This window comes from Argiope bruennichi, chromosome 8 (assembly GCF_947563725.1).
Source record: "Argiope bruennichi chromosome 8, qqArgBrue1.1, whole genome shotgun sequence".
Classification (NCBI taxonomy): domain Eukaryota; kingdom Metazoa; phylum Arthropoda; class Arachnida; order Araneae; family Araneidae; genus Argiope; species Argiope bruennichi.
Window position 1 is genome coordinate 14,408,376 of NC_079158.1, and position 12,904 is coordinate 14,421,279.

The 12,904-nt window shown below is 26.5% G+C and overlaps 1 protein-coding gene across 2 annotated transcripts in view; it reads left to right on the forward strand.

Annotated features, from left to right (window-relative positions):
- The window catches only part of LOC129980917 (F-box/LRR-repeat protein 20-like), a 46,841-nt gene extending 35,853 nt beyond the window's left edge, over positions 1–10,988 (forward strand). For both annotated transcript variants that reach the window (XM_056091403.1, XM_056091404.1), the window contains 5 exons: positions 1,799–1,859; positions 1,971–2,015; positions 2,133–2,189; positions 3,532–3,744; positions 4,813–10,988. In XM_056091403.1, the coding sequence (XP_055947378.1) occupies positions 1,799–1,859; positions 1,971–2,015; positions 2,133–2,189; positions 3,532–3,744; positions 4,813–4,920 (484 nt within the window). In that variant the 3' untranslated portion in view covers positions 4,921–10,988. The remainder of the gene's footprint in view (positions 1–1,798; positions 1,860–1,970; positions 2,016–2,132; positions 2,190–3,531; positions 3,745–4,812) is intronic.
- Positions 10,989–12,904: the final 1,916 nt, after the last annotated feature.

Consider the following 12,904-nt stretch of genomic DNA (forward strand, 5'->3'; position numbering starts at 1 on the left):
AATAAATGTTTAACCAAATACTTGATTTTGTTATTTTTATAATCTTTCATTATTATTCTTATAAATTCTTGTATTATTATTCTTATAAATTCTTGTATTATTATTCTTATAAAGATAAATATTTTTGATAGACCAGTTGTATGTTTTAAATTGCTTCTCTTCATTTTTGTTATTATTATATATTTTGAATTATTTTCTAATTAAATTCGGTACATAAATAGAAATTAATTGAAATATGCAACTGTCAGTTTTCAATCAAATGAAATCCATGTATTTCAGAATATACGGGAATGAGTTTTTTCATTGAATTTTTTTCATCAAAAATTTACTCAAAATTCAAAGCCAATTTGTAAGTTGGAAAAAAATCTCTGCTTTCAAGTATCTCACTATGACAGAGAAAATATGCCAAGCAAATTAACTAATGATGATAGTTATAACTCTGGTAACTCTAAATAAAGCTAGTACATTTTCCCTCATTAATTTACTCTCTTATATATGATCTGTTGCATATATGCTAGTCTGATTTTCTATTTTTTAAATTTTTTTTTGTTTAAAGAAATAAATGGGAAGAGAAATTCGTATGTGTGAAGTGATTGCATTTGTGGAAAATTTTATTTGCATGGAATTTTAGCATTTCACTGTAAATCTTTTGTCTGACTCTACAAATCAACAACAATAAACAATTATCAACAATAAGACGACCCATTGTCAGAAAAGGGGGCAAAAATTGATTTCATTTTGAATTTTTTCTTAAGCAATATAATCTAAAAATAGATAATATGTAATAAAATTTGTAATATAAGTTTTATTCCAAAGAACAGTTTATATGGCATTAGCATACAATAGTTACAAAATGTTAACCTTTGGCATGAATGTAACATTTTTACTGATTTCTATCTTGTAATTTCTGGTGAGTTTCTTGGACGATTCATCCCTGGCATTTGGTTAATAATATACAATGATCGATTTTGTGATTTAGACTTGTGAATTTTTTCCAAGTGATTGAAACGAAAAATTGACGCAGAACTCAATTGTAGTCACAAATTCCCATATCAAATTTAATATTGTTAAACTGTTGTGTTTTTGAATTATCATGTTTACCAACATATAGTCAGTCCCTTGTTGGATTTGGCTCAAAATTTGAAAGGTGTCTAGACTATAGACATTAACTCTGTGTATCCAATTTTATCTATCTAGCTCAATTGGTTTGTAGTTACTATGTTAAATTATATTTGCACAGCCAGCCAGGTAGACTTTCTCTGAGCGAATTTGGTTCAAAATTTGATTGATATCTACAAATTTGGTATAAAGACCATATACAAATTTCATCTATTTAGATCAAAGCATTTTTGAGTTATCTTTGTCACAGACAGACGAACATTTTCCAAAAATGTGTCATTTGGACTCGGGGAAGTCTAAAACATGGAGATTCGTCAAATTCTCTTGCTCAAAGTTTTTGATGACTACTATACTTCCCTTATACCACATATAAATGAAAATTTATGTAAGTTTACCAATGTATTCCTTTTTCTCAGATAATGAAAAACATGCTTATATTTTTTTGCAGTTATTGGATCCACAAATAAGTTGAGCCCTATAGTTTAGTTTTAGAATAAATTTAAAAAATTCTTGGCTGATACACAGAAATATACAGTAGTTACAGAAATATACAATAAAATATTGTGATGGTGATCATAATTGTACTCTAAAAACTCTAATACAAATATATAATTTTTAATGAAATGATAATATTGTTACAAATCAATATTTATGATTCTTAATAGTATCTTCGTTTTAGAACTCTCGAAGTTGCAGGATGTTCTCTCTTCACTGATAGTGGTTTCCAAGCACTGGCTAAGGTGAAAAATATATTTTTATCATAAAATAGTGCAGTTTTAGTATATATGTACTATTATTTACTGATTTTTAAAATTATATTTTTAAACTCGTATTTTAATTTATATTTGCAGAATTGCCATTTTCTTGAAAGAATGGATTTAGAAGAATGCATTCTAGTATGTATTTACAGTAATTAGTTCTGTTGTTCATTTTTATAAAATATTAATATTTTTTTTGTGTTGTCTAATTTTATTTTGTGTATATAATAATAGTATTTTTTTAAAAATTTGCAGATAACTGATAACACCTTGTGTTACCTTGCAGCTGGCTGCCCTCGATTACAAAAATTAGTAAGTAGTTGTTGCAAAGAATCATTTTGTGCTACATTAATATATTATGCTTTGTAAAGTGTTCAATTTTCTTACTGTAACTTTATACGAATTTCTCATCATTATTATAATTATATTAGTACTTGTGCGTGTTGTACTGTGAATTATGTTAAGTAATTTACTTTTTATCTTGCAGTTTATAATAAGTATATAAAATATTTTGAAGTTTATACTGTTTAAATAATAGATTAGATATTTGTACTTACGTATTAGTTGAGGAACTATTTTATTTGAATTCCCAATTTATATAATCTGCACATCTATTTTTATTACTTCTTCATCAAAATAAATATAAATCTTCAATGTCTTCGATTGATGGTTTAACTTTAGTTCACCAATAAAAATTTTATGATTTGAGGTAGTTTATTTTACTATATAATTAATTGCTGATGCTGTTATATAATTCTTGTAGTTGAAAATAAGTTGGTTTTCTTAAGATACAAAAATTCTCAATATATATATAGTAACCAATCTAAAGTAAAAAATATTTTGAAAACGAAACCAAAATGATATATATATTTATATAAAGCACTCATTAAAAAATATAATTTTCGTGCTTGCATTTTTTTACATATTCTTATTATAATTTCCAGACATTCAGTCTAAAGCATTTTCATTTTTATAACAAGAGTGGAGGGAAAAAAAAAGAGAATTTTTATTTAATATTGTACAAAAAAGCCAGGTTAAAAAAAAAATTAATAATAATTATTAGTATAGTATTCATGTGAGCTTCCTTACATTTTCTGTATTTTTTTAGGAAATATTTTTAGAGTAGTTTTTTTTATGTGTTTTGAGTAAATGGGGAAAAAATTACCGACACAATAAAAAAGTATAAATTATGTCAACTGCTGCATTATTTATTAAAAACATGTTTTTAGTTCTTTCAAATTAATCCTGTTTTTAAATACTTATTGATTTTCTATCAAATTGTTTCCTAATTCAATAATTTGTGCTAATTTAAATCCTATAAATAAATAATACAGATTTCCTTCTTTGGAAAATAGATTAAAAAAAGACAAGCAAATTTGTGTAAAATTTAATGAATTTTTAAAAAATTTTTGTATGAATAAAATTATAAAACAGTGTAATGAATGATTGATTCTCCTTTTATTAATCATATGTCATAAAAGTCATCATTAAATTGAGAAATACCCTCTTTTCAATTCAAATTGATTAAATAATTTGACTGAAACAGCAAGTTTCTGTACAAAATAAATATAAATACTCCATAAATGCCTGTCTGTATGTTTTGTGCTAATAGATTTCTATAAGTTCTAACAGATTTTCTGCTTTTTTGTTGCAGTCTCTTTCTCATTGTGAACTAATTACTGATGATGGTATCCGACACCTGGGTACCAGTGCATGTTCCTCTGAGCACTTATCTGTTCTGGAATTGGACAATTGCCCTCTCATTACTGATCAGTCACTTGATCATTTGATCACATGCCATAGTTTGGAGAGAATTGAACTTTATGACTGTCAACTTATCACACGTACGGGGATTCGGAAGATAAGAGTAAGATTTTTTAAAATTTTTGCATTCAGTTTCATTTATTATAGAACATCTCATCGTCCTTTCTTACATATTCTTTGAATGCAGTATTATTGCATTGTTGCAAAATGAAAGTATTAGATAGTATAGCTTAAATTATTTTTGATGTCGTTAACACTAAACTTATCGTTACTTGTCGTTAACACTATTGGTCAAATGGCCCTTTTTAGATGGCAGTTTCAATATATTTGTTAAGTGTCAGTTGGTTTAGTGTTAATAATATTATTTTGTGAATCTGTTTTGATTAATTTTGAAATTTTGTAAATTTTTCAAATGGAATAATTTATTATTAAACTTTGTATAATGTTGAATTTAAATAAAAGGTAGATAATATATAAATAATATAAAGCAAAGAGTAACTGTGTTTGTCTGTTGCAAGATTCTTTATTATAATGGTGAACAGTATACTATTCTGGAGTTCACTTATAGATCAACCGTGTTATTTTTAGTTTTCAAAATCAATTTCATACATATTAAGATATTTAATTAAATCTAAACTAGCAAGCCAACAATTTTCATCAATATCTTCAGAATAAGATATAAAAGTAATTTAAATACTATTGTAAAAAAATATTTTTTTAATGATACCAATTTAATTACTGTACAGTTTTTAATTAAATTTTTCAAAATTCATTTTAAACAGCATTTGTATCAATGCTTTCTATTATTGTATATAGATTCCAACTGATTGCATTGTTTCATGAAGCCCTTCAGTCATGATTTATTCATAAGTTGTAGCTATTATTGAAACTACTAATTTCTTTGGAGATTAACTCCTGAAATTAAAATGATGAGTGACCTAGTTACTCTAAACCAAGTGGTATGAATCTCAACAACAGTATAGAGCATTCCATTGGCAGTCTAAAGGAAAAATTGGTAATTACATTAATTACTTCAAAAGGAAAACAATATAAGATGGATTTTTTTTTTTTGCTTTTCTGTCAAATCCTGATATTTTTTGAGGATTTTTTTTTCTATACATATTTAATTTAATACTTTCACTACTATAGTTTGTCTTTCTTTTTATTTCAGACACATCTTCCTGCTCTCAAAGTCCATGCCTACTTTGCGCCTATGACTCCTCCCCCTTCAGGTGGAGGGGGCCGACCTCGCTACTGTCGCTGCTGTGTCATTCTCTGAAGAGTCATTCCATAGAAGTTCTTGGTCTCCTCCCCTCTAGGAGGCCCAGACTGTTGTTCCACGCTTCGAAGAATGCAGTGCTTGCATTAGTTGTGTTTCAGGAAAAAGAGGAAAATGTTATTTAACTGATTGTATTGGATCAAGTTTAACAGATAGTGGATGATTGTATTATGGTATGTTGTAATTGATATTTTTGCAAAAATATTGCTTGAAGCATTTTCTGTTACTGTGTTCACGTCTTCTTTCTTAGTCTGAATAAATGCAAACAGCAACATTTTTTCTCAAATAATTTATGAAATAACTAATTATGTGTTACTGGATAAACTGAAACATATTATTGATATGTTATATTCTTTTAGATTATCACATCTGCAGTTTAAGAATATTTGATCTGCTGTTTTATATTATAGGCATAAAGAATATTGCTATTGAATATACTAGGTTCTATGTGCAATTTATGAAATATTTATTGCAGTAATCAGGTATAAATTATATGAGAAATTTGAATAATAAATTTATTTCAAATTTTTCAGTTATGAATTTACCGATTTTCTGTTTAAACAAACCTTTCTTGTACCATTATGATATAAGATGATATATGAGTTTTAAAATGTGTTTATCATGGGTATTTTTATATATTGTACATAAGCAGTTCTGTCTTCATGAAAATGGCTTCTTCAATGGCAGTTCAATAAATTCATTAGTTAATTACAAAATATCCATTTTCTTAAAAATGGATAGTGCAGTACGAAGATAGATTATATTCTATACTAATAAAATACTAAATAGTTTTGGGGAATTTAAGTTTTGACATTTATTAATATGGACATTATACATACTTTAATTATGTTTAAAGTATGAAATTATTTATCTCCCAAAAAAGTATCCAAAATTAAATAAGTATCCAAAAGTATCCAAAATGTTGTAATTTTCAAGTTCTGATCTTCCAATACAGTTCTTCCATTTTTATTTCATAAAAACATGATTCTTTATCGAAAATATCATTCATATTAGAAAAATTGATAATATGAAATTTGATTATATTAATTACTTTAAAAGTCCTATTAAAAATACATTATAATAAGTTCCTCAATTGTAGAGGAGGGAAAAAAAACCCCTCTAAATATAGAGAAATTCTTTAAGTAAGTGAATGATCTTTTTTAATACTATTCTGATTGATGTTATTATGAGGATTAAGTGAATGAAAATGAGGGTCATTTATTTGTAAACAATGAAATAAATACACTGAGCCTTATGAAACATTGAACTAAATTCAGATAAAAAATTTAAAAATTCCTATCTGTATATATTTACAACTTTTTTTTTTAAATTGTGAAATGAAATTTTCTTAATTCTTTTTGATCTCATATTATTAATGAATTAGCAAATTTTTCAATGTTCTACCTTCAAAAGTTATATAACACCATTTTTCAATATTGTTTATTGAAGTTTGCAAAATTATTTATATTAAATGTATCTCTGACTAATTATATAATAGCTTTTAATAAGAAATTTGTATATTTACCTTTATTGGCACTTATATTCTTAAAGCAGGCAGTTTTAGAAAAAGGAAAATTATTATTATTATTATTACAATCATACTCGCAAAATTTCTGTAATACCTTGTTAAATATTTCATTATTTTTCATTTTAAAGGAAGTGGTAGATAAAAATTCAAGTACTAGTGATGTATCATTGTCTAGTGTGAGTTTTTATTTTCTATGAATAATTTTATGACACTAAGTTCAGAAATTATTTATATCAGATAGTTAACATGAGAATGTAAATGGTTAAATATAGCTATATGACTTATCTGTATTTATTTTATCTTGAAAAAATATTTTTTGTATTCTAAAATGTTTATTATCAAAGAAATTAGATTAATTTTAAATAGCTCATTTTATTTAGAACAATTTAATGCCTGTATTATATGATTAGTTTTAGATAAGAAAGCTTTAATATTTAATTTGTGAATAAAAAGGAAATATACCAGATCATATATATGATTAATGCTAATGGCAAGTTATGCTGTATATATGAAATAACAAAAAGTAAATTACTGTTGGATTGTGTTGCAGATAGTTGACTTAACAATCATTCTGTTTTATTTATGTCATTGGAAAATTCTTTGGGGGACCATAACATCAGATTATTTGTAGAAATTAGTGATAATATGTTGACAGATATTGATATTGTTTTAAAGAAATAAAAACCAAACAAACAAATTTTAATAATAGGTATTTTATTGAAATAAAGTATTCTGTGAAATTTTTAAAATATAAATTTATATGTGTTTAAATTATCAGTATTAGCTGGGGACCACTGGTTACTATACGTTTAGTGTATATAAATGTAATATATATAGTAATTCCTTAAAATAAGCATTTGAGTTATAATTTTTTTTTCAACTCTCCAAAACTTTTATGAACAAATACTTTTAAAGCTTTTCTCAATAATTTTTTCTCCTGGAAGTTAAATTACCCATTAAGAGCATTATGCTTTTTTGAAAACTCTGATGAATCAGCATTTGCTCGAAGCCATGAAAATACATTAAAAATATGAAGACTTTGTATTTTATATAATATATTTTGAAGTGAAGAAAACTCCAAAGGAATATATTGAGTTCATTTTAATAGTTTTGAAAATAAATGTGAATATTTTGATAAAGGGCAAAAATTTACTAATTTTGTTTTCTTCTTTCTTTTTCTGTTCTGTTTTTTTTTTTTTTTTTTGTGTGTGTGTGTGTGTGCACAATATTACTTTTAAATTTAGTGCTTAAAAATTATAAGATATGGGAAAAAATTGCTTATATGCTTTACTATTTAGTACATTTAATTGTGTATTTTATTCAGATTTCAATTGCAATAAAATTATAAATAAAAGACTATAGTAGTTAAATTTCAGAAAAAATTATTTAAATAGATTACTTTTAAAATTTTATACAAAGAATCTCGGAAAAATTTGATAATATTTTGGAATGTTCCAAGATAAATATAATGTATTCTGTGAATCATTTTTCTATATTTTATAATGTTATTCAGATTTTGGACATTTGAACAAAATATTGGAATCATGGTGATATTTTTTTTTTTTTAATTTTAACTTTAATCTTCTTCAGTAAATTCTAACTGACAATTAGATATGTGATTCAATTAGTTTTAAAAAAAACCTTGAACCACATTTTATCTTTAAAGATAAACTATTATACATTTTGATTCCTTACGCAACCATTCAACCAAATGTATCAATTATTTGTTTTAACTTCTTTTTTGCTTTAAAAATTTGCAGAATTTTAAATATCATGCAATAATATAACATTGAATTTTTTTTATTTCAAAGGCAAAAAGAGCAGAAAGTTTGTAATTTTACTGTTTATACCTTTGAGAGGCTATTTAACATTTTAATGAAAAATCAGAATTTTGTTTAATATGAGAATTTTATTCTCAGATCGAGGAAATTTTTTCAAATTTTTGTTAAAATTTATCTTGTGAAATTTTATTTATGAAGATAAATACTTATTTAAAAATCTAGTATACATTTAAAATATATATATGTGTAATAAACTTCTTTATTTAAAAAAAAGTTTTTAATGTAACATTTTTTAAAGAGAACTATAAATGTAATCAAAGCAGGCATTTCATATCCTGATTTTGAAAGATATGGCAATTAATATTTAAATCTAGTAGGCTAAATGAAGGGCGTTCTTAATTTTAATAATTGTTGATTTGGTTAACTAATTTTAATTTGTGAACGTGATTTAATGAATACATTTTTAATTTATACATGCATGTTAAGTAACTTCTGAATTAAGAATGAAATAAAATCCTTAAATATCTCTTGGCTTAAGTGAAGAAAATTCTCTGAAAAATGTAAACTTTAAATCCTTTAGACATTTTCTTATTTCTTTTTGCATAACAATATTTTTTTGAAGGTTTCTGAGGGGATTATGTTAATTAAAAAAACAAAAACAATAAGTCTGTGAAGAACAAATCTGCCAGTAAATATTCCAGTTTTATTTAGTTAAGAATTGTGTGCCAAATATACTTCACTGTTTGCAAGAAATGAAATTTTTCTTCTAGTTATCAAAATCAGTTATGGTAAATAAAGGATATTTCAATAAAGATTTCAAACTTTTCTTTAATCTGAAAAAAAGGGAATTTTTTATAAGATATTTCTTAAATTAAATGGATGATTTTGAACAATTCTTAGCATTTGCTGTGATCTCATTTGTCTCGTCCATTTAAAATTGCATTCAATATAAAGCCAGGACTAGACAATGAATACAAACTGTTGAAGTTTTTATTGTACTTAACAATGTATTACTATTCAGATATTATGATATTTTAGTGCATTTTTTATCAGAAATAATTATATAATAAAATCCTCTTTTCTGAAATGAAATTTGAATAGATATTGTTGATTTAAAAAAATTTTGTTCTTAAATGTAAATTTTATTTTATTATGATTAATTTAGTGTCATGTAAGAAATCTGTTGATTTTTTTTTTAAAACTTCATTTGCTATGCCTTGATTTTTATTATGCCTTAGGAAAACCATCTTTAAATTTATTATACTCTGGGAAATGACAGCCATATTTTGAAAATTTACATTTTGCTTTCTTCATTTTGATGATGTGGCAGTAGTTAAAATGAAAATTTCAGAACTATCACTTTACTTTAATAAACTATTTATCACTCATCAAAGAGCAAGTTATGGCAGATGTGAACACTTTACACCTCACATTTCGTGAATTCTGAAATTTTCTTTTTTCAAATGATTTTGTTATAGACTGAATTTTTTTATGAGGCAGGGCTGTATTAATAATATTTGTTCAAATACACTTGGCAGTATTTCAAGTGATTGAGCTTATTTAGTTCAACCATATTGTGCTTGTAAAGTAAATCAAAGGAAATAAATATACTGTATACGTTGTATAATTAGCAGTGTTTAACATATATTGTAAATAGTTATTGTGTATTGATCTGCATTTTGTACATAAGCTGAATTCAAATTTTAGCCATCAAGGGCTTGGTTGCTGTAAAATTAAAAGCAACTATAGCATTTAAAATGTTTTCCTATCCAGTGAAATATAATTTTTATATAAATTTCCATTCTGATTTTATGAAATTTATTTTGGGGTATGTGATTGTAACTGTAATCTGATGGAAATTATTTAAATGCTTTTATTTATTTTGAATTTGTGTATGAGTTAAGAACCGGTGATTTAAAATAGAAGTTCTCAAAAATACCAAATGATAATTGTTAAATCTTATGTCATATAGCTAGAAATTATTGAAAAATTATTGAAATCAGAACTAGTCCTGTTATAATGAAATTGATTATAATATATGTAATTTATCTCTGTAGTCAAATACAACTCAAAGTGACAGTACACAAAAAGCTAAGTAGCTGCTAAATCACTAGTGAATGCTATAATATATTTTTATTCATCTTAGAGGCAGAGAAAAATGCTTCTTTGAAATAAAGCAAGTTTGTTTATTACATAATTTTATTACCTAGAATTTTTAAGGCTAAAGTTGAATTCTGTTTAAATATCGTAATTACCTCAAAATGCATTTGGATTGTCTTCAGAGCAATCATTTTTATAGTCATTTTGAATCGTCTTAAACTAAGGATTATACAAAAAGACTTAAATCTGCCGATTATAAAAATAATGCCAAGATCATATTGTTTTGGAATTCAGCAAAAAATATTAAATGGCATGATCATATTTTCTATACTTTTCAATTCCTTGATAAGCCTGTTTGAATCTAGCTTATTTGTACAATTGACTGGTGATTTTTAATGTGGAAAGTGCTGAAATTTCCACAGAATGCCCATGTAGGAATGGTGATTCTCCATGATGCATTACTATCCATGTATCAATTACTTTATATAAATTCATTTTTTATGTATTTTTTATTTTGCTTATTTATTATTATGTGAATATGAATCAGTGTACTATTGTGTGTTTGTCGTTGTGTTTGCTTCCTGTCAATGACATTTTATGCACTGGTTGTAAGATTTTAAAACTTCTCCAAATTTCCTAAATAAAGTTGATAAAAAACACATTTGGTTCTTTGTGTTTATTTGATTTACATTTAACAGAAGAGTAGTATTTTATTATTGATTTTCAGAATTTATATTCTTTCATTTATTAGGAGAAAGAATATATACATTTTTGCAGTATATTGATAGTACAGCTTAGCCATTTAAATAAAATATAATTAAATTAAAAGATATGGTAAAATCACTTGAATGGAAAAAGCATTTAAAATAATTCAAATGCATTCGATCTAATAAGACTAACATTGAATTGAAAAACCACAAGGCCTTTTCCCTCTAAGGATAAATGATTATATCATAATAATAATTAATAAATAAAACATCAAAGAATTTTATTTTTAAAATTAAATTCCAAACTAATTTATTTAATGCCAATATTGGCTTCTTACAAAGTATATTTTAACATCGTCATTAATGAATATATGAGTAGTTCAAAAATGTAAAGGCAGGTAGAGGGGATCTAATTAGCAGATTTTGCATAGGAACGTAGGTGCAGAAATGCATCGTTAAAGCTCTAGAACGTAAAGCAGTATTAATCAGAAGTAAGTGAAAAGGCAAAAATAGACAACAGAAAGCAATTTATTAATAGTTTCCATAACTTAAATCAAATTAAGTTAATTACAGTTTACAATAGTTGCTCCTCCACCAACAAAGATACAAGATTTGCAGCGGCGGGGCATAGATCGGCGTACATTAGTAAAAGCGTCATACACATTTCCAGCAGAAACAGACAATCGGGCAACCAGATTTTCAGATGGTACACGATGTTTTTCATTTGACACCAAAAGAAGAAATCCAAGCACGCCACTGTGGCCAAGGAACTGGTCCGCCCCATCCTATCCAATGTGGGCCATGGACCACATCCAGGTGACTCCTGACATTGCCGAAGTGAGCTGGGGTTTCCACTTCTGGAACCACATTCGTATGCGCATTTCTTGGTAGGCGTGTTTTCTTGCGCCATAAGGGTTATCATGGACCCAAAGAGGAGAATTATGGATTGTTAAACTTACTAGACTTATCAGAGAATAAAATATCTGCAGGAAAGGTGGGATTGGCTATTCCTGCTGTAGGTAACAACTGGCAAAATTGTCAAGCAGAAAATAATCGTCAGGGGTCAATGCTTGCATTTTCTGCAAATGATAAGAATGCATTTCATCTTCATGTAAAGTCCTCAAAACAAGTACATAGCTCATACTCAACAGTTTTAGAGCTTATTGAAGAATAATCCTGCTCTGCCAGTAGTATTCTTTCTTCCACTGGAGGAATTTTGCGATATATTTCACTGCCAGCATCAAGACTGGAAACATAAAATGATTCACTTATCATCAACTCCCGAGAAAAACACTCGAAGGTTCGGAGATCCGGTAAATTCTTATCCGAGATTCGCTTTCTGTACATCCCTTGAGGTACTACTAATCCATTTCCCTTTGCAGCTTCATACATGAAATGCATGCCGATAAACTCTGAATTGTTGTAAAGATGTATGTTGCTCGAAATCCATACGGAAAATGAAGATTCAAGCAAGTAAAACGTCTTTGTACGCTGAACTCAACAGCGGTCTCTACCGGCTCATCGCTGCATTTCCGCTCACACATTCTTCTATAAATATGCTTATTTAGGTCCATTCTACTTGCTTTTACATTTTTGTCAAATATTTCTGAACCAACCTATATAGTATGATGAATATAAGCGTCATTTTTCCTTATATATCAATTAACTCCGCAAGCCATGGGGTGTATGTAATATGATATGGAAAGAGCTTCGGAAGCTCCTACAAGAATTGGGTTCAGAAAACGGATGTCAATAAAGGGCATCACATCTGGTGGGAAGTCGGTGAAACCGCTGGGTATTGAGTATCGAAGTAGTGGAGACTGTTCATAATGTTTTAGAAACTAACTTCACGAAAAATATTAGAATAT